Source organism: Trachypithecus francoisi, unplaced genomic scaffold, assembly GCF_009764315.1.
Source record: "Trachypithecus francoisi isolate TF-2019V2 unplaced genomic scaffold, Tfra_2.0 Lachesis_group18, whole genome shotgun sequence".
NCBI lineage: Eukaryota > Metazoa > Chordata > Mammalia > Primates > Cercopithecidae > Trachypithecus > Trachypithecus francoisi.
Window position 1 is genome coordinate 66,242,372 of NW_022681463.1, and position 23,817 is coordinate 66,266,188.

Here is a 23,817-nt window from a genome sequence, read left to right on the forward strand (position 1 = left end):
ATTACACTGTCATTAAAAAAAACCCATATTTACAAAGAAGAGTTAGTAGTCTGGGAAAATAGTAACAAAATAATGTTTATAAAAAGGTAACTAGTGTGATTCTTCACAGAACTAGAAAATAACTATTCTAAAATTCATATGGAACCAAAAAAGAGCTTAGATAGTCAAAGCAATCCTAAGCAAAAAGAACAAAGCCAGAGGCATCACATTATCCAACATTATCTACATTATCCAAGGCATCCACATTACCCATGCAAACTACACTACGAGGCTACAGTAATCAAGACAATATAGTACTGATACAAAAACAGATACATAGGTCTAAGGAAGAGAATAGAGAACCCAGAAATAAAGCCACACACCTATAGTTATCCGATCTTCAACAAACTCAACAAAAATAAGCAATGGGGAAAGGACTCCCTGTTCAATAAATGGTGCTGGGATACATGACGAGCCATATGCAGAGGAATAAAACTGGACTCCTACCTATCACCATATACAAAAATTAACTCAAGATGGATTAAAAACTTAACTGTAAGACCTCAAGCTATAAAAATCCTAGAAGAAAACCTAGGAAATACCCTTTTCAACATCAGCCTTGGCAAACAATTTATGACTAAGTGCTCAAAAGCAATTGCAACAAAAATAAAAATTGACAAGTGGGGGCCTAATTAAACTAAAGAGCTTCTGCACAGCAAAATAAAGTATCAACAGAGTAAAGAGACAACCTACAGAGTGACAGAAACTATGCATCTGGCAAAAGACTAACATCCAGAATATATAAGGAACTTTACACAAATCAATAAGATACAAATAACCCCATTAAAAAGTAGGCAAAAGACATAAGCAGACACTTCTCAAAAGAAGACATACAAGTGATCACAAACATATTAAAAAATACCCATCATCACTAATCATCAGAGCAAAACAAATGAAAACCACAATGAGATACCATCTCCCACCAGTCAGAGCAGGTATTATTTAAAAGTAAAAAAAATAACAGATGATGTTGGCAGGGCTGCAGAGAAAAGGGAACACTTTTGTTGAGAATGTAAATTAGTTCAGCCACTATGGAAAGCAGTTTGGAGATTTCTCAAAGAACTAGAAACAGAACTACCATTCGACCCAGAAATCCCACTATTGGCCACTACTGGCTATGTACTCAAAGAAAAATAAATTATTCTACCAAAAAGATACATGCACCTGTATGTTCATCACAGCACTCCTTACAATAGCAAAGATATGGGATCAACCCAGGAGACCATCAACGGTGGAATGGATAAAGAAAATATGGTATATATACATCAAGGAATATTACACAGCCCTAAAAGAGAATGAAATCATGTCCTTTGCAGCAACATGGATGCAGCTGGAGGCCATTATCCTGAACGAATTAATGCAAAAAACAAACAAACAAAACCCAGAAAACCAATTACCACATGTTCTCACTTATAAGTAACAGCCAAACATTGGGTACAAATGGACATAAAGATGGCAAAGATAGACACTGGGGACTTCAAAGGGATGGAGAGTGGGAGAGGAGCCAGGTTTGAAAAATTACCCATCAGGTACTATGCTCACTACCTGGGTGACAGGTTCAATCACACCCCAAACCTCAGCATCACACAGTATCCCTCTGTAACAAACCTGCATATGTACCCCCTGAATCTAAAATAAAAGTTGAAAAAAAAAAGTCATAAAGTTACTATAATTCCCTTCTAAAAAGTATTATAAGAAAATATATTATCTCTGGGTAATGAAGAAATGGGAGATTGAAATTCTTATTTTATTACTTTCTCTATTTTCTACAAAGAACATGTATTCATAAAGACAGAGAAACACCATTAAAAAAATTTACCAAAAACTAAAGTCTTTTTAAAAGTAATAATTTACCTGACAGTTTTGTAATCCAGTTTCCCTCAGTATACTAAAAATATTATTACTATACCTACTGGGTGCAAAGTTGCATTAAAAAACAGTCATACACTCTAACATTGTCACAGGTCAGTTTATTGAGAAAATCCTGATGCTATATGTTAATTTATCCATAGCCACGAAGTTACACAATTACTTTCCCATATTTCATTCAGGAACACAAAAACCAAATGCAAAGAAATGTTTAAGAGAACATGAAATTGGCCTCTTCCTTCCCCCCATCAAAGGTAGTCATTAATGGTCGGGAAGGACAAATTGAAACATGTAAAAAGCAAATATTTTTGCTAGATTTTATTTTCAAAGTTTCAAACCTTTCCAATTTTTTTTTTATTTTTTACACCAAAAAAGGTATCAATACTTTTCATTCCACTCTTGTCAACTTTAGCCAAAGCCTTCTGAGCTGCAGTCATTTTGCTATTTTTCTGTTAATGAAAATAAGAGAGAAAAATTGTTATGAATGTAACATTTATTAATCATACATGCAAATCAAAGGAGACTGCATGTCTCAAGTTTCATTAAGGAAGGTAAGCGTCCCCCACTAACATGCTTCATAAGGGAGTGAAAAAGTTCTGATTTCTATTCAGAATTCAGACCTAAGAGACAGAATATGTTAAAAGAGGTGGAAGACAAAACTGCCGCCTTCTAAGGAGCAGAATGTTCCAACCAATGGTTTACATTGGAGGGGGGGTGGATAATTCTAGAGGGCGCATAAAGTGCAATAACACAAACAATGGAACTGACACAGGCCACAATTGTCAGAGGTAGGAATTACAGCCTTGTATTACCACATGATGAATAATTCACACCAATTTACCATCTGATTTCATTCATTTGCTCCATGGGAAACCAAGGACAACCCCATGATATTCAAAAGATGACTTGTGTTGCAAAGCATCCCAGACCAGCAGGATAGCTGCCTTATTTTTCCTCCAACAAAGCAATACTTTCTAAAAAGCTGACTCCAAATAATTCTGCCCTGTACATTTCTCTCTCTGGTCACTGAATTTTTTTCTTCCATGTCTTATATAAAGCACTTGCAGAAGGTAAATAGCAGCTGATTTAACTTTGATGCAGATGCACCACAGCTTGTTTGGAAGAAGCATAAATGATGGGAATCAAAAAACAAAAAACCACCTGTCTACCTGGGAATTGTAAGACAAAGTCATTGCCAAAGTATTTTTTAGAGGCACAGTATATGATTCCCACAATTCTGCTTTTCACATTCAGTCACTTATAATTTAGTAGGCTTATTTTTGACTCAATGGTGCAAAGCAACAGTCTGCTTCAGACTTATCTCTTCATTTAAGACATTCCCCATGCTGTGCCCAAGTGGAGACAATAAGTGGCACTCACACAGAAGGGCGGGGCACAAAGATTTCTCTCAGAGAAACTGACAATGTCCCTGCTGACACAGCATTGGGGTAACTAGCTATTTGGGCAGATCTTAAATCGAGCTATCCCTAATATCATATGCCCAAATAAATTACATATTGATTCAAGAATAACAGTTCTAAAAAACATTAAACTCAAAGGGGAGTTAGTATTTTTAAAATCTAAGTGAAAGTTAACTTATCTTGAGATGGGCAATGCCTTTCTAAGCATAAAAACAATGGAAAAATCATAAAGGGAAACAATTTCTGTACTTAATCCTCAGAAAAATTTAACACTATTAAAAAATCAAATGAAAAGGTTAAAACAAGTTTGTATCCTATATTTCATGAAAAGTATATAATAGCCTTAATTTAGAAGGAGCTCATACAAAGCAACAGAGAAACATTACTATCTCAACATAAAAATAGGCAAGGGACAGGAACCAACAATTTGCAACAATGCAAATGGGCCATAAGCATTTGGAAAGACAACCTTTCCAGTTAAAGAAATGTAGCCTAATTTGACAGGCAGCAATGTTCAAGAATAAAAGTGATACTCAATGCCGTCAAAAATGCAAGATAAATACTCATTGGCAATAATGTTTGGGAGCACAAATTTCTACAGTTTTGAAAAGCACTTTAGCTATATATATTTCAATTATCATGAAAGAGTTCATGTTCTCCAAGCTCTTACTTAGTTCAAAGTTGTGTCTAATGAAATGATTGGAGATACAGTCTATAAGTAAGAATGTCTATCACTTCAATAAAAACAAAAAATAAAAAAATCAGAAGTAACCTATATGTCCAAATATGGGGGAATTATTAAATTACATTCCATATGGTGAAATAAACACCCATGGCTGAATATCATAAAAACATGAATAATTTTTCAAAGAATGTTTAATGACATGTGAACATTTTCACAATTTAATGCTAACTAAAAAGGGCAAAACTGAGTATTATAATGCCAGTGATAAAGGCCACATATTTATTTACAAGGCATGTATAAAACTCAGTAAGGAATGTCACCAAAATGCCATTTGCCAGGGTGAGTGCTGAATGGTAAAATTGTTAATAATTTTTATCATCATCATAATTTCTGCTTCTGGGCAGCAGGGTTGATAAAAAATTACCTGTAGAGCTTTCTCCTTCCTTTCCCACCCGATCACTCTATGAATACATAGCAAAATTTAGGCACACTCTTGATAAGTAGTATATTGTTTTTCTTTGACTCATTATAAGTCTTAATTAACTAGTAACTTAACTAATAAATAATAAATGCTTAACATTTTCATTGTCATACACAATTCTGAATTAATTATTAAGTCACAGAAATGCAAGTTAATAATTCTTCCTGGTCAAAACTGCAATCACAATCAAGCGTGCAACTGTTTCGCGTGTATTCATGCACATCACCCACTGAGTACGAACGATACGCCACTACACCTGAATCCACATACCTTTTCAGTCTTCAAATCTTTAGTATTAAACTTAGTGTAATCTTCTTTTGCTTCTACAGGCTCATCTGATAACTTTACTTTCTGCAACATTAGAGCAGTGAAGTGGTGTCAAATGTCACCTTGACACTAACATCAACCCATTAAAAAAAAAAAAAACATGTATAATTTAGACCTCCACAGAGGCAAATGGAACAGAAGACACAGCAAAGGGCTTACTTTTTACAGGCTCCTTTACATTTTGTCAATCATTTAGGGAATCAAGCCACACATCACTTCTAAGAAGCAGCCTTGGTGATGGTGGATATGATTGGGTAAGTACATGGCTGAGCTCCTTAGCTGGTCTAGCAAACACAGGCTTTGTAGGTGCCAGGTACGGTGGGCACGAGGGGATTGCTAATTACCAGATGAATGCAAAGCACAGAAGTCAAAATGAGAATAGTCTCTCGAAGGAGGCCAGGTGTCCAGCCAGAATCCCTATTTCATTTACCTCTTGGGCTGGTTTAATGTTCACTTATGTATGAAGAGACAATATTATTCTATAATCACTATCTTTGTACAGCTTCATGTCCTTCCCTCCTTTCAATTCAATTTTCTTACTTTATCCATGCAAGAACAACCTTGCACAAGCAAGCAGCCAGCAAGAGAGGGAAACACAGAGAGGCTAAATGAATAGCTTAAGGTCACCAAGTAGATGACTTCGGCCAAGGTTTCAATTTTGATACAGTGTTCTTTCCATTAGGCCCAGTGCAACTAAGTCAGACTTTTACTTAACATTTTCTCCTTTCACATGAACATTTTACACCAGTGAATATGAGAATCTTGTCAAGGGCTAGATTTTGGCCTTAATGATCACAATATAGAAGAAATCATGCCACACTTATTATGTAAAAGGTACAATAGCAGGGAAGACAAGTCTTGCTGTTGAACATGGAGAATTGACTGCATGGTAATCACAAGCCAGATTTTTATAATTTTCAGGCTGTTTGTGGAGACACCAGGCTGACCAGACCCAACATGGATCTACCCTAGGAAACAGACTTCTTCCCAACTTCATTCTTCATGCCCCTGCTTGGCTAAACAAAGAACTGGTAGAATTGGTGCTAAAAGATTCCACAGCCCATGGTGTTTTATCCCATAACCCAAGAGGATAAAACACCATGTCTTGAAATTGTTTGCTGTAAAAAACAGAGGCTCATCCTGGGAATATACCATATACTATAGGAAAACCTCTTGGCCACACAGCAACCTCTAGCAAATTAATCATTAAAAGACGAAGACTAATCCATCACAAATGAACCACCTATCAGCACCAAGTGAATGTATATTTGCAACTTTGTTAAGAATATATGTTTCGGCTGGGTGCAGTGACTCATGCTGGTAATCCCAGCACTTTGGGAGGCCGAGGTGGGCGGTCACTTGAGGTCAGGAGTTCGAGACCAGCCTGGCCAACATGGCAAAACCCTATCTCTAATAAAAATATAAAAATTAGCTGCGCATGGTGGCATGTGCCTGTAGTCCCAGCTACTCGGGAGACTGAGGCACGAGAATTGCTTGAACCTGAGCAGAGGCTGCAGTAAGCTGAGATTGTGCCACTGCACTACAGCCTAGATGACACAGCAAGACTGTCTCAAAAAAAAAAAAAAAAAAAAGAAAAAAGAAAAAAGAAAAAAGAAAAAAGAAAAAAAGTAAAGAAAAAAAGAATACATGTTTCTATTTAAATTAAGACAGCAAAGAGTGTTTAGGTGATGCACATTTTTTCTAGAAAAGTATCTTCAGCTAGGAGTGTGGAACTCACAGCTAATAATGCTGAAGGCCAAAATATTTTTAAAGCACAAAAAGCTTGAAGTTATGAGGATGCTGTGGCAAAATGTTCCTAACATATATGTCATTATAAACATTTAGACATCATTCCCTTTTTTTCTTTAGAGACAGGGTTTCACTGTGTTGCCCAGACTGGAGTGCAGTGGCTATTCATAGTTGCGATCATCACATACTATAGCCTTGAACTCCTGGGCTCAAGCGACCTTCTGCCTTAGCCTCCTGAGTAGCTAAGACTAAAGTGTGTGCCACTGCACTGATGAGGTTCACTTTTCACTGATAATTCAAATAAAAAGTGTTCATTACAAGAACTTCAGATGAAAGGTAATTTTGTATGGACATAAAATGTTTAATTGGAGAAATGATTTGTTCAGGTGTTTTAATAGCTCACAACAAAACAAGATACCAGTTATAAGTATTTAAAAAAAGAAAATGATTGCAGCAGTCTCTACATATAACTAGTTTTTATGTTATTCCTAGTGCACTGTTGAATATATTGGAAAAAAAGATGATTGAAGCATTTACTAAAATTTTTGTTATTTAAAAGACCAAATCACTATGGATTTGGGAGATTGTTTCAGCAGAAAAGTGGCTCAGAAAGACAGTAACAAATGACTAGATGGATACAGTTCTGGAAAGAGAACAAACTACAGAGTACCACAGGGATTAATGTTAGGACTTCTTACAAATGATTTGCAAGAAGGAACTCGGGAACATCTCCAAACCCACTGGTTGTATTCAACTCTGCTTGCTGACAGTGACAAATTGAAAAGACTGGAGCGAGTGAGGGTTGGAAGCTGAGTTTCAACAAAGGCAGACATATGATAGTAAAGGAAAATAACATAAAACACATTAAGGATGACAGGCTCCATGCTATCGATTACAACATAGATACAAAGATACCTAACAGCTACTGGAATATATTTCCTGCAAACAGTCAACTATATTACTGTAAAAATCAATCAAATCCTGGGTACAGACAGGAAAGCTAGCAGAAGATATGTCCTATGCTTGTTTAAATGATGGTACATCATCCAGTGTAGTTTATAATGTGTACACTGGAACCCCAGAAAGACACAGAGTAGAAGACCTCGAAAAGCAACTCAAATAATATAGAAGACAAGGCTGGGGTTTAGGAAGAGCAAGATGCCAAAATCGAAATCAGGGCTTGGCAAATGACGGCCCAGAGGCCAAATCCAGCTGGCTGCCTGCTTTTATAAATGAAGTTTTACTGGAACACAGCCATGCTCATTCATTTATGTATTATCTGTGGCTGTTTTCACAATAAAACAGCAGAGTTGAGTAGTTGCAACAGAGTCCATCTGCTTCATGGAGCCTAAAATATTTACTATCGGGCTTTAGAAGAAAAAGTTTGCTGATCCCCAATCTAAATCATAAATGATGAAGTCACAAACAACTTAAATTCTGAAAATTAAAATAAGAAAACAGAAATCAGGAGCAGAGAAGAATAAAGTTATGAAACATATTACTCCAAAATGTACCCTAGGCTAAAGCTTTCAAAAATAGGTTTAGATCAATTCATGAATGATCTCTAAGTTACTAAGGAAGACAGATATTTTGGAGAAAAAAATCTGCTTAATTTTTGGATGAAGAAAAATAAGAAACACTCTCAGAGAACCTGCCCTCTTAGTTTCAGCAACACAACTGTGCCTGTCTAGGTCCTCTAGAGCTACTGTCAGAGATTAACTACTGGAATGAAAGAAGCATGGGTCTGGCCTACAGCAGTCCTTAGATCTTACAGCAACAGACTTCCGCCCAGTGCATTCTCCAAGAGAGTAAAAAATGCATTTTTTTTGACAACATGCTGAACATAGCCCCAGACAAACACTGCTGTACTTTCAATTTTCTGTCCTTTTCTAAGGACAATGTTTTTGGAGCCACCACCACCTCTATAAAGGGAATGATATAAAAAATTCTGAGCATGTTGGCTACCTTATAGGCCAAAGAACGAATGCAAGGGAGAAGGAAAGTTTGTAACATCCGCAATATGTCCATTTTACATTCTCAAGGCATCCTTTACTTTGCTGGCTGAAGAAATGACCTCACTGACAAGCTGGTGCGCATGCTTATTTCCCTGTCTTGGAGCAGCGTTTAACTCATCTGAGATCTGGTCTGGGCTGAAGGAATGCTGCAATTTGCAGTCAGGTATGGTTTATGATTGGCTTCTCCATTCTCTTGATCTAGGAGATAAACACACCAGCTGCAGAGGAGCTGTGGGTAGCAGCCTGAGAATGAATGAGGAAAAGATTTTCCACTAACAAAGATTACACATAAATTCATCAATCATTTCAAATTCAGAAAAAAAGTGATCATCCTTTCTCAAAGGATTCTTTGTGTTATGGAAATTATTTTCTGTTCACCTTTGTGTGCCAGTGACAATTAGATTTGGCAAAATGAGTTTTAGTTATATATAGAGTATGCTTAGTGATTACTAAATTTAATTAAGTGATCTAACTAATGCAGGAAGATTTAATTTTAACTATATGTCTTTAATATTTTCACAGGGGTACCTTGCTAAAACCAACTCTTCTTGGGTTTTCATGGCACTTTATTTACCATTCAGGTGGAATCTACAAAAATAAAAAATAGTGATGGACAGCCCACTACAATCTTTATTCCACATGGTATCACTCCATGCAAAATGGATTTAGTATGTTTTAAAATATATTAGAAAAAACTAAACTCATGTGGTAAGAGTGTAATATTTTTCTAAGTCCCCCAAAGATATCTTAGTCACAGTTTCTTACCTTTGATGGAGGATTTGGCAATGAGGCTGAAGGTTCTGGAAGCCTAAGGAAGTTAAAAATAAGAATCAAAGTCATGGTTTTTCATAGACAAACAAACAGAAAGACAGGGCCAACTTAAGACTTAGTAAGTCCTACTTTTCAACTTACAGCTTTACCTCCATATATCTTCCTGTTCAATCACCTCAGTGTAAAGAATGAAAGTTTTCTCAATAAAAGAGTCTTTATTTTGATACGTAATTCCTTGTTTTGGAGTTGTCTGAACTAAAAAATAAAATTAGAACCCATCTGTTGGAACAGAGTTGCTTTTCTTTAGCCTCTATAAATTTGTGTTTGGGTGTTGGAGTATTTTTTCTTCATAATAAAGATGCTAACATATATTTAAAGGTGAAAATTATTTTAACTGTTCACAAAAAGCCACATAAATTTCAACTTTTCTTCCATTAGAAAGCAGTTTAACTGGCATACCTTTCTTCTGAACTCTTCAACCAAAACTTAAAAATGTTAGTGGAAAGAAAGGAATCTATACAAATAATGGAGTACAAAGACATGAGGTCTCTAACAAGACAAGCAGCATAGAAATCTGGGGATATTAGGCAGAGGGATATGATTATCAATTTGAAGCAGGCTTTCAACACACTTTAACTATTATAGAAACCCGCTTCCAATCATTGTTTTTTAAAGTAGGACCTCTGGAATTTGCTAAAACCAGTAACTATATCTATTAAAAAGTCATTTTATCTTCATGACTCAGAGGATAAAAAGGATTTATAAGGATCAGGAAAAGCTATTAAATCATCACACGCATAAAATCTTAACAAAATTAAGTAACGATTTTGCAAAAATCTAGAAAATAAACACTTCTTTTTCAACTTAAAGTCTAAATGTATATAAACTCTTCATAAAGAAAGGAACATACATTAAACCATTCTTAAAATCCTTCTTCTGCCCCTCAGAGACACAGATTGTGTTTCATATTACTTTGACTTCCAAGTCTTGGGCATAGTAAAGTCCCTTTAGTGAACATCTAGTGATAATAGTGCAAATGATACAAATATTTTATAAATTTTAAAAAATTCTATATTCCATCTACTCTTTCCATCCCTCCTTTCTACCTCTTAAAATGATCATAAAGAACCAAATTAGTTAAGTATAATTGAGGATAAATTTTAACATAGTTAATCCTCTAAAATCAGACCAAGCCATAATTCCAATCTTGACATTAACTAATTCCTGCAATCTGTATCCATCAAATCAGTTCATTCCAATCATCCATTAAAAATCACCTCCAAGGCACAAAGTAATATGATACAGCTCAAGAATAATCTTGTATCATAAACAGTGATATGATAAGCCATAAGGAAACCCCACTGCTGGGGAAACCAAGAAGCAGATGGTACTTCATTATGACTGAAGATAATCAATACTTACTTTAAGTATTTAGATAAGTCATCACTTAATTCTTTAGGGATGTAATCAGATATCAGACCATGGGCATAACGAATATAATCCTCTGAAAGAAACAGAAAAAGGAGTGAAAGTAAAAAAAATAGTAATTATGGTGGTTTTACAGTCAAATTGACCTGAGTTCAAATTCTGACCCTATCTGGATAAAGGGAACTCACTTAAGCTCTAGCCTCAGTTTTCTCATTTGTAAAATGGGGATAGCAATATCTATCTGTCAGACTAGTGGGAATATATGATGGATGAGATATGACATGGGATGATACCAAAGATAAAAGATAAAACAAGTATAATACAGTAGATGCTCCCTAAATGACAGTAAAAACAAAAACTCAGGGTTGCTTTCTTAGTTGAAACCATTGAATACAAATAAAGTTTAAAAATCAGCTGTAACAATATGAAATAGTCATGTCTTTGTTAAAAGGGTAATCTTTTCTAAGCCTGCTTCAATAAAGAATAAATCTAATTGTTCAACAGTAATGAGCATACTCATTTAAGAGACATAAAATACCATATGTCTCTATTACTGGGTACTTGCTTTATAAGAACCTTGAAAAAAAATATATATAGTTCTATATGTACATATTCTATATATATAGTTCTACATACACACACACATGTACACTCCCAAACTAATAAAACACTTTAAAAAACCAACCAACTCAGCAGAATTTATCATCACTAGTTCTAAAGCATCTGGATTCTCAGTACTAAAATGCAGCTCTGGCAGCAATTAGAAATACAGTTACATAAGAAGACAACAAAAACTGTTTCAAAACTCTGTTCCTGAATTCAGTATTTTATGTAGAATACAAGCAGATAATCAAACTTAATCATAAGATGGGATAACCACATGGGGATATAAATCACCAAAAGCAGACCCCAGGTTTGCTGCTGGGATATTCATTCACTCCCTTTTTTCCATTCTCCTCTGCTCTCAAGTCAAAGTAACAATTTGCCTTAGTATTACATAGAAAATGACTGCCGTCTGGTGATCACCTGACGTCAAAAAGTCTTCAGTAAGAGATTTTCATTGTCAACGTAGAACTGAAAGTTATCATTTGACCCTTCTTAAAATTGCTCATGGTTCTGGGATAGTCATTATCCAAAGAGTCATGACTAGACAAAGATAACTATTTTAAGAAAGTCAACATATAGTTCATTTGCTTCCTCTGGTACCAAACCAAGCTAAATATCTAAAAAAGGAAATAATGTACAATATGTAAAGCTTACTTTACGGCCAGGACACTAAATGGCAATATATAGCCAAGCCCAGAACCTTAATATGTAGAGTACTGGTAAAAGCACTAGACTTAGAACAGAAGATCTTGAGGATAAGTTACTATCTCTCCATTTTAAAAATGAGATGATCTGTCTAAATAACCTCTAACATCCCTTCTTCTACTTTTAAAACAAAATCTATGGTTCCATCCATCCATCCATGGATGCATCTATCCACCCACCTATCTATCCATTAATCATCTATCTCAATCCCTCATCTTCTATTGTTAAAGCCAATTAAAGACACTGACAGCTGGTAACTCAGTATGGCAAAGGTGCTGTCCACCACTCCCAGAATAGCAGTAGTCAACTAGCTATACATGCAAGGCAGATTCCTGCAAATCAGATTGCCTGAATTACTATCAATCACAAACAGGCCACTATTCCTAATTTTTATTTATGTAATGACTAAAGCCATATGTATACCCTGAACAAGGGAACAATGAATTGGAGTTTAACGTCAGAATAATTTCTGTTTCACCATTTGAGATTGTTAACTGTATTATATAGCTGTCCTTATTCAACTATACATATAAGAGGACTCTACTTGGAAAAGAAAATAATATACCTTTTTGAGATTATGAAAGAATAACCTAAAAGAAAAATTGCCAAGTAAATCAATTTTCATCTAAAATCAAAGTATATTGATCCCTGTATCAGGAAACATGCGTCTTGAGAAGAAAATACAAACAGATGCAGCCACTGGAACAGTACAACTGTGTCACAGGAACAGTATCACAAAAAGGTTATGAGTGTGGGCTTGAGAGACAAGTTCCATAAATAGCTCAGCTTTGCCATTTACTAGTTGTGAGACTTTGGACAGGGCCTCAAGACACTCATTATGAAATTTACTAGAAGGGTTGGATGAGATCATGTTTGTATAGTGGCAACTTAGCAAAGGGCCTGGCACACAATACACCCTCAATAAATGATAGCCAGGGTGGTTACTACTATCAGTGTAAAAGAAATATTTGCTGAATAAATAACTTAAGTATCAATGAATAACAGAAGTAACCTATGGTAGAAATAATCTTTGCTTCTGAAACAAGATGCACACCTGCCACAATGTATACCAGGCATTGGTAGGACTATGAGGCTTCTGTGACATTAAGATTTTTAAATCTTAAGATAGACATTTACTCATAAGCAACTTACTCCAGACAAAAATCATTTCTGATAAAATGCTTTACTTACCATCCTTGTCAGTGGAAACTTGGTCACCAGAGAAAAATGCAGTTGACTGTACCCGGGAACTGACATTCACATTATTGGTTTTTAATGCTGCTGTAGTTTGGTTAACCTACAAAGCAACCAAGAGGGGAAAAGCAGGGTATTTTCAACTTAACTTTAGAAATCTATGACTTCATAGGTGGCCTTCAAACCATTTAAGAGATCTGCAAAGAAGTATTTGAGAACCTAGAAGTATCTTCACCAGACACCAGAAGATGAGAAATGGCTGCCCATTTGAAGGAAGGCTGAGTGGCAGCAATATCTCTGGATGATCTCACTACATGGACTGCCATGGCCTACACAATATGAGAGGCAACATATTGTGATAACTGAGAGCTCTGACTCTGGAGTCAGGCTGCTGGGCTTGGCTCTGTAACCACGGCTAGTTACTTAACCTTTCTGTGGCTCTATCTGTAAAATGGGGGAAAAAATAGCATCCACCTCATAGGACTACTGTGAAAATTAAATAAGGTAATAAATGTAAATAAAGCCCTTAGAATAGAGCCTGGCATAAAATTTATATGTAATAATTTCCTAAATAGAATATAAATTTCCCACTTCCTAGGAAATATAATCAGTAAGTATAAACTCCTCTTCACTATTCATGTCATTTTCCTTGGCTAAGAGCAAAAGTAAACATCAAGGATTCTGCTTCGCATTGATACTCATTCTTCACCTACATGGACTACTACTACTACTATATCACAAATGAAAAGTGAAACATGGCACTCGAAATCTTTCCACTACTTTGCACATTAGGAGCCTGATTATTCTACTGGACTCATTTCCAGCTTCTCAGGCTTCCAATAAGCCTGGTAACATGATATGACAAATAAACATGATTAAATGATTATGTATTATTATTTATTATACTTTAAGTTCTGGGATACATGTGCAGAACGTGCAGGTTTGTTACATAGGTATACATGTACCATGGTGGTTTGCTGCACCCATCTACCCATCACCTAGGTTTTAAGCCCCACATGCATTAGATATTTGTCCTAATGCTCTCCCTCCCCTTGCCCCCACCCCTGAAACAGCCCCAGTGTGTGATGTTCCCCTCCCTGTGTTCATGCGTTCTCATTGTTCAACTCCCACTTACGAGAGAGCACGTGCGGACAAACACGATTTTTCACATAAAAGATGGAAGAGAATCTTAGGAAACAGTACTAAACTACTGGTATGCACTGATCTTGCAAAAACTTTATCATTATTCTATCTGGTTTAGTGAGATTCTTAATCAATGTGAAAGTACATATTATCCTTAGACCAGTGGCTTTCAAAGTTTTTTTTTTAATCATAACCCCATGGTAAGAAATATACAGCAATCGAATAGTTAAACACATATAAATATGTTTCATAGAGCCATACTTAATATTTGCCCTTCCTCTGCTATATTTTAATATATCCCATCCCATCCTAATCTATTTCGTTCCAAGAGAAATACTGGTTGTGACCTACTAAATTGATTTGCAATTCACTGCCCCAGTCCTTCCATTAGGTCAAGATTCTTAGAATCACTAAGATACAGGCTTTGCCTGTAAGATGACCCCTCCTCAGCATCCAGACCCTGAAAGCAGGACATACTTCCTCTAAACCTGAACACCTTTGCCTGGCTGTGTCCCTGGGTCCCTTTGCCTGGCTGTGTGCGAGCAACATCACCCTTGGAGACACCTGCAGGACTGACAGTGGCCAAAAAGTGCCAGGCCTGGTATCCTCTTACTTGGAAGACTCAAATCTACACCAACAAATTATTTCATTCCGTAGTAGGATCAGGGAGAAATGAGAATGCAGGTCATGAGAAAACATAAAGTTAACTTCAGAGATACACAAGTTAGGGAGGATTGAAAAGTCAAAGCCTTCTTCTCATACTTGGTATCTCTACACAATTTTCCTCTTTTCACTGAATATACAGGATGGTCTCTGGATTCAGACTTACTGCCTTCTTTGAAAATTTCTTAGAGAATTGAATTTTTTTCTTTTACCACAAGGCACTAGAGAGGAACTATACCTTTTTTCCCAGCCACTTTAATGTCTTCTCTTTGCTGTACTTGTAATATTTCTTGTTGTCTATTTCTGGATTACATTAAAAGAAAAAAAAAAAGACTCAGCACAATGAATTTAAAAAATAAACTCATAAGGTTGTATCATATACAAGTTAACCATTTAAAAATATTTCATAAGTTTATATCCTTGAAAAACTTAATTTACAAACCTGAGAACATACTTTAAATGTTTTTTAAATGTTAGTAGCAATGTGGCTACCTCAGGAGTCATCAACAACTAAATGAGTAAGAATTTAAGGACACCTTCAAATTATACACACAACTCTGTAGAAAAGGTAATTTTAAAACCTCAGCAAACGAATGTGAAAGGAAAATAAATCTTGGTGATAGGGACAGGAGGCAGGGAAATTCTGGGCAGAAGAGGGCGGGTCCCTAGCCACGGCCCCACCCTCAAGCCAGACTAAATTGTGTATTCAGTGGAAGGTTGATCAAAACAATGCAATCTTCTGTCTCTTCTCTATGTCTAATGGGGAAGCCCCCACTTTGAGTTGTTGCTGCCTTACTGGACTAAACCAATGTATACCTGACACATATTGATTGACGTCTCATGTCTCCCTAAAATATATAAAGGCAAACTGTACCCCCAACCACCTTAGGCACACGTCTCAGGACTTCCTGAGGCCGTGTTATAGGTGTGTCCTTAACCTTGGCAAAATAAACTTTCTAAATTGACTGAGACCTGTCTCAGATACTTTGTGTTCACACTAGCATACTAAGCAGTCTTAACTGTTCTGAATAATTTTAAGCTCATCTCAATGTTTTCAATGAAACGCTTTTTTTTTCTTAAAATAAAAATGAAAATCCCAATAAAGAAAATTGAAACTAAATGCAGGTATCTATGAAGTTTACTACATACATTCAGGAAAAAAATCTTGGTAACTACTCAGCAGTGGCCCGGTGGGATTGGGGGAGCATTAAAAAAAGATCTATCTATCTTTTAACATATTACCAACATAATCATAGCTATTTCAGAAGATTTAGATTTATGGTAGGCTCAACCGGGTCCTTTATGGGGATAAAAGTTTCACCTTTTATAAATTACACTTACTCTCCTCACAATCCACCCAGCCTTATATACCATGCCATTAAACCATGATTTCCTCTGCAACCTTTTTCATTCATGGGATTTCTTCTTTCTGTGCAATTAGCAAGGGCAGCACTTCCACTCCAGCCTCCTCTGTCCACGCAGGATTTATCTTTATGACCACTAGTAACCCTTGGGTCTGATGTGAATTCACCACCTCTGAGTTATATAGAATGAGGCTCTTTCTCCCTTCCACCTTGTGATGGGAAATGGAAACTGCCCATTCAGGGGTCATTTTCTGCAGTCTGTTAAATTGTATGGGAGAGAGGTTGGGAGGTCCCTGGCCTTAGTTCCTGTGAATTTCCTCCCTGTGTCAGCCTATAGTTGTCAATGCTGTAGGCAAGATGAGGCAGGCTGGATGGAGGGCTGGACATCTACAGCCATCTCCTCGGGACATGTCACTACAGTAACAAAAGAGAGGGACAGGTGCAAATAGCATTGTCAGGAGTGTGAGAATTCCAAGGTGCAACGTCTGCTGTTTTGGAGCCAGGACTGCCTGGGCAAATAGCCTGCTATAAGCCAAAGCCAATGAGACTGAACTCAACTTCCTTGGAGACCATGCCCCAACCTCTGTACAAACCAGGGGAATTCTAAGAGCATACAGCAATCACTAAATAAATATATGCTGTTGAATGGCTTTTAGAAGTTATATTCATTGCCTGAGGAAAATAAACAACTCCAAAAGAAGCTCACTGCTCAAGGTTCTCCTGAAAATCCTACCTTGATCTGGCATCTCACTTCTTTCTTGCCTCTACCTCCAAATTTTCTGAAAGAATGTCTACCATCTGCTGCTGTTTTCCTTCCTGTCTCCCACTCCCTGAGCCCCACCGGGAGGCTTCTCCTCTACCTCTGGGAATTGTTCTCTAAGAAGGGGCAGAGAGCACAGACTGAGCCATGCTACCAGGGCTCATGCATATCCCAGCACATGCTGTCTCCTTGGGAAGCTGCGTCGCTCTCAAACTCTGTTTCCCCATGTGTAAAGAGAGGCTTTTTTCTCACTGGGCTATTCAGAGCATCAAATGTGATAATCCATACAAATCCTATAGCACAACATCTGCCATTTAGCAAATACATAATATTAGCAAAGATATCATGATGCAAAAGATGATTTATTAATAAAACATAAGAAACTAATGTTTATTCAGGTCTGTGCTAGGTACATAATACACATTTTCTCATTGAATGGTCAGAATGAATCTCAGAATCAATTAAAAAACCATGATTTGTCCCCATCTTTGAAGACTGGGTCTGAGCGACATGAAGTAAACTGTCCTAAGTCACTGAGGAAGTAGGCAAGAGCACCCAACTCCCACCCACGCTGACATCAAAGCTGTGGATCTGATGTTCACTTTACCAAGATCACTAGGTCTACACTTTCCTCAGTACCTCCTAACAACCGGTTTGTGGGAAAAACCTCTCCTCCATGGCATATATAAAATTGCTATTTTTTATGTCTCTAATGACTTACCTAATTCTTTTCCCAGCTCTGCTTCACCCTCCTCCAAAGCCAACTGTATCCTTTCATCTGGTGTGATCCCTCCTGGCTTAACAAGACTAAACAAACTAACCGGGAAGCCCAAAGCCCTGAACTGAGGCTCCATGTGTCTAAAACCCAGTGGTTCATCTTCCTCCCACACTACTCTCCTGGATATCAAGGCCTAAACCTCAGAGCAGTGCTCACACCGGCCTTGCCTCCCACATTCCATCTCTCCATCCCATGGGACGTAGCAAGTGTGGAGAGAAAAGGAGCCAATATTATTTTGGGGGAAAGGGGGAATTTAAAAAAAACACTGTGTTAGAAATCAGGAGGCTTAGTTTCAACTACTGGATCAGTAAATTTTTTTAAAAAATGAATTTTATTTAGGTGTTCATACAATGTTCATGTTCACACAATGGACACACCCACTTTAAATGTACAATTCGAGGAGTCTGGAGAAATGTATGCAGTCATGTAAGCATCATCCCCAAAGTTCCCTGGAACCCTTATGTAGTAAATTCTCCCATGGCTACCCAGACCGCAGGTCACCACTCATCCATCATTACAGGGTAATTCTTGCTTTATTCTGGAACACCATAGAAATAAAATGATACAGTACATACTTTCCGTGTCCAACTTCTTTTGCTCAACATTATTTCTGTGAGATTTATCCCTTTTGTTGCAGCTAGCAGTAGTTCCTTCCATTGTACTAGGGAGTAGTAGAACTCCTGAGTTGTAAGAAACTGTCAAGTGGCTTTATCATTGTAAGCCTTGGACAGCCAGGTAGGTAAGTTCCAACTGTCCCACAACTCACAATCTCCTTTTTTTCTTAATGGCATTTTTCAAAAACAAAAGATAATACTTTTGATAAAATACAATTTATAATTTTTTTAGTTAGTGGGTTTTGTGTCCTAAGAAATCTTTGCCTCATCACCAAGGTAACAAGGATTTTATCCTATGCTTTCTTCTAGAAGCTCAATAATTTTCATTTTTGAATTTAACATAGTGATCTATTTTGATTTTTCTGTATGAGGCGAGGATCAATGTCATTTTTCATATGTATACCAAATTCTTCCATCAACATTTGTTGTAAAGACTATCCTTTTTGCCATTGAATTATCTTCACACCCTTGGGAAAAAAAAATCAATTGACCATATAAGTGTGGGTTTATTTCTAGATTCTCTATTCTATTCCATTTATCTATACATTTATCTTATACCAATACCACATTCATTTTATTTTTATTTATTTTTTAAATTTAGGGACAGGGTCTTACTGTGTTACCCAAGTTGGAGTGCAATTGTGTGATCACTGTTCACTGTAACCCTGACCTCCTGGGCTCAAATGATCTTCCCTCCCCAACCTCCCAAATAGTTGGAACTACAGGTGCATACCACCACAGCTGGCTAACTTATTTTATTTTTTTTTTTATTATTTGTTTTTTGAGACAGAATCTCAGTCTGTCACCAAGGCTGGAGTGCAGTGGCACAATCTTGGCTCACTGTAAGCTCCATCTCCTGGGTTCACGCCATTCTCCTGCCTCAGCCTCCCGAGTAGCTGGGACTACAGGTGCCCGCCACCACACCTGGCTAATTTTTTTGTATTTTTAGTAGAGATGGGATTTCACCGTGTTAGCCAGGATGGTCTCAATCTCCTGACCTCATGATCCGCCTGCCTCGGCCTCCCAAAATGCTGGGATTACAGGTGTAAGACACCATGACCGGCCCACAGCTGCCTAATTTTTAAACTTTCTGTAGAAATGGGGTTTTGCTATGTTGCTCAGGCTTGTCTCGAACTCTCAGCCTCGAGCAATCCTCCTGCCTCGGCCTCCCAAACTGGTAGGATTATAGGCATGAGTCATTGTGCCTGGCCCCCACATTTTCTTGATTATAGTAAGTCTTTAATTCAGTTTGTGTAAGTTCTCCAAATTTATTCTTCTTTTTCAAAATTGTTTTGACTATTACAGGTCCTTTACATCAGGGCTCCCCAATCCCCAAGCCATCGACTGGTACTGATCTGTGGCCTGTGAGGAACTGAGCCACACAGCAGGAGGTGAGTGTCGGGCAAGCAAGCATTACTGGCCGAGCTCCGCCTCCTGTCAGATCAGTGATGGCATTAGATTCTCACAGGAGAGAGAACCCTATCGTTAACTGCGCATGCGAGGGATCTAGGTTGTGTGCTCCTTATGAGAATCTAATGCCTGACGATCTGAGGTGGAAGTTTCACCCCAAAACCATCCCCTTCCCCACCCCATCCATGGAAAAATTGTCTTCCACAAAACCAGTTCCTGCTGCCAAAAAGGCTGGAGACTGCTGCTTCTGCTACTTTACGTAGTCATATAAATTCTAGAATCAGTTTATCAATACTTACCAAAAAAAGAAAAAAAAAGAAGCTGGCTAACCATTACATTGAATCTATAGAACAATTTGGGGAAAATAGACACCTTAAAAATATTGAGTCTTCCAATCCATGAACATGGCCTATTTCTCCATTTAGTTAATTTTTCTTTAATTTCTCTCAGCAATATTTTGTAATGTTCAGCATGTTGGTCTTGTACATACTGTGTTACGTTTAGCACTAGAATGTTATTTTTAATGGTAGTATAAATGGTATGTTTTTATTCCATTATCCAATTGTTCACTGACAGTATACAGAAACACAACTAATATTTGTATATTGAGCTTGTATCCTGAAAGCTTGCTTATCAATTCTAGTAACTTCTTTTGTAGATTCTTCTGGATTTTTTCATACATGACAATATTGTCTATGAATAAAGACAGTTGTACTACTGACTTTCCAATCTGTATGCCTTTTTCTTATCGTATTGCACATGCTAGGACATCCACCACATGGTGAATAGAAGTGGTAAGAGCAGGCATCCTTCTCTTGTATCCAGTCTTGGGGGAAGATTGTGTTCAGTCTTTTACAATGAAGGTGATGTTAGCTGTGAGTTTGCCACAGATGCCTTGGAAGTTCCCTTTTATTCTTCATTTGCTGATAATATATATCATGACTGAATTTTACCAAATACCTTTTCTGTGTCTTTTCAGATAATCATACAATTTTGTGATGCATAAATACGGTAAATTACACTAATTGATTTTCTAATGCTCAACCAATTGTGAATTCCTGCAATAAACCCCACTTAGGTTTTACATATTTAATTTTTAGATATTTGATATTCTAACATTTTCTTAGGATTTTTCAGTCTATAATCATAAGGGATAATGGTCTAATTTTTTTGGTAATAATTTTGATTTGGAACTAGGGCAATTCCAGTTGCATAAAATTAGTTGGGAAACATTCCTTCCTCATCTATTTTCTGAAAGAGTTTGAGCAAGTATTATTTCTTTGACTATCATTTCTTCCTTAAAGTATAGTAAAATTTATTAGTGAAGCTAGCTGGGTCTGGAGGTTTTTTTCTCAACTTTCACAGAAAGTTGGCACTTGCCAGAAGTTAACACTCCCTGGCAAGATGATTACTATATCCCAGAAGGCTACACATGGACCCAGTGTATAAATTACTGCTTATTTTTGAAATTTACAAAGTTTGAAAAACAAGGAGGTTTAAAATATTCATGAAGGCCACGGACTACCCATAATTATGAAAAATACCAAAGCATACTCATTTGTGTCCTAAATTTAATATTTGTGAGAGTCAGTGAGTTTGATAAAACATGCATATGCTGGAAAGGTTTTTTTTCCCTTATGTGCCTGGTGCCTATAAAACGGATTTCAAACATCTGGAAAGACTGGGTTTACAAAATAAAGGTGGAATAAAAGTGAGTTCACAGTTAAGTAACACGTTCAGCAACTGGGTAATCGGCTCACAAACTTGAATTTCTCTGATGTATTGTTGAATTGCCTCGAGCACATTTTCACTTCTACTTTCTCAATGTTTTCCATAACTGAAAAACTCATATGATCACTTTCTTCCCCTGCTTCCTAGGGAAAGAAACTTGGCAATTGTACTTGGGATATTTTAATCAGGTAAGTTTTCCTGGCTCTTCCTGTTAATCACCTCAGACAGTGCACTGCAGCTTGGGCTGGCAATATGAAACAAAGGGTTACATTCAAGATAAGGTTCGTGACCCTTCATTAGCCCTTTCCCATATCATCTCTGCACTGAATGTGCACTTCTTTGGCAAGAAACCTGCTCTGAGCCCCACAACGAGCAAACAGAGACACATCATTTATTTCACTAATAAAGTAGGCAGGGCTAAAGTCACAGCCATCATCATTCAGGGTACAAACAACCGTGGCTAGGTTCATTCACCAGGGAGAAGGCAAAAGGGGAAGATTCTCACAGGCCTCGCAGTCTTTACCAGGTCTTTAATGCCACAGATGTTTAAGACAGCATCTGGAGTTTAATATCAAAACAGCTAGCTGGGGAATTTGAGTACTTCAGGCTTTACTCTATCTGCACAAGTGCCTATGGAGAGAATGGAAGTTAAAAAACATTGCTTTCTTCTTTACCTTTACTCCCCATCATGGATAGTAACTGACCACTCTTTAGTAGTCGTCTTTCTTATTTAGAAATCTGGAAACAAATTACAGAGAATGGAAGCAAACACTAATTTATAAATGAACAATAATCCACATTCACATAAGTAGCCAGTACCCAACGCAATCACTAGAAGAAGGCCCGTGGGGTCACATAGTGCCTAGAAGCTCTAGGAAGTTCCCTGGAGGGATAAGAATGGACATTTCCTTAAGCTATGGAAGTTTTTTCTGTCTCCTTCCCTGTCTCTCTCTCCTTTTGCCACACAAAGGGAAAATGTTAAGAGGGAATATATGAGATTAAAAAAGAAAAATCAAAGCGAGGCGTGGTGGCTCACGCCTGTAATTCCAGCAGTTTGGGAGGCTGAGGTGGGAGGATTGCTTGAGCCCAGAAGTTGGAGACTGGCCTGGGCAACATAGTAAGACCTTGTCTCTGCTAAAGATAAAAAAACTTAGTTGGGCATGGTGGTGCACACCTGTAGTCCCAGTTACTCTGGAGGCTGAGGTGAGAGGATCACTTGAGCCCAGGAGTTCAAAGATGCAGTCAGCCATGATGATACCACTGTATTCCAGCCTGGGTGCCAGAGTGAGACACTATTTCTAAAAACAATTAAAAGAAAAATAAATTTTAAAAGAGTCAAGTTTTTGGCTGGGTGCAGTGGCTCACACCTGTAATCCCAGCACTTTGGGAGGCCAAGGTGGGTGGATCACTTGAGGTCAGGAGTTCGAGACTAGCCTGGCCAACATAGTGAAACCCTGTCTCTACTAGAAATACAAAGATTAGCCAGGCGTGGTGGCGCCCGCCTGTAGTCCCAGCTATTTGAGAGGCTGAGATGTGAGGATCACTTGAGCCCAGGAGGCAGAGGCTATAGTAAGCCAAGACTGCAACACTGCCTTCCAGCCTGGGCAACAGAGTGAGACCCTGTCTCAAAAAAAAGAAAAAAAAAAGAGTCAAGTTTTTATGTTCACATGAAACATCACACATACACACACACAAACGCTTATAGAGTATTTTGGAAGTGTTACATACACAGCTATAAGAAGGAAGACAAAAGAGTTGCTGTCAGATAGACATAGGTTCAAATCCTGCTTCTACTACTTCAAGTTCTATAGTGTCAGTCAAGTTACTTCAACTCTTTAAGCCTTGGTTTCCTCATTTGTGAGAACGCAGGTTATAATATATAATGAAAGAAAATTACTGCAAGGACTACATAATACACGGAAACCAATAACCACAGAAGTTTTGCCGTCATACAAGTGCATGTACTGCACTCGCCTTGGACTCTATGGCAGTGGTAAACTTCTGAATGCTGATCCCTGTAGATCTTCATGGAAAAAGATGTTTATCTCAGTACACTGTCCCTGT

General features: G+C 37.4%; 1 protein-coding gene across 3 annotated transcripts in view; it reads right to left on the minus strand.

Moving 5' to 3' along the window:
• The window catches only part of RNASEH2B (ribonuclease H2 subunit B), a 64,149-nt gene that overhangs the window by 11,446 nt on the left and 28,886 nt on the right, over window positions 1-23,817 (minus strand). For 2 of the 3 annotated variants that reach the window (XM_033177660.1, XM_033177661.1), the window contains 6 exons: window positions 15,335-15,399; window positions 13,288-13,393; window positions 10,780-10,861; window positions 9,352-9,394; window positions 4,766-4,846; window positions 1,994-2,357 (listed from right to left, as the gene is read on the minus strand). In XM_033177660.1, the coding sequence (XP_033033551.1) occupies window positions 2,241-2,357; window positions 4,766-4,846; window positions 9,352-9,394; window positions 10,780-10,861; window positions 13,288-13,393; window positions 15,335-15,399 (494 nt within the window). In that variant the 3' untranslated portion in view covers window positions 1,994-2,240. Of the gene's footprint in view, window positions 1-1,993; window positions 2,358-4,765; window positions 4,847-9,351; window positions 9,395-10,779; window positions 10,862-13,287; window positions 13,394-15,334; window positions 15,400-23,817 lie in introns of those variants that run through there. The other variant, XM_033177662.1, reaches the window with a different exon arrangement.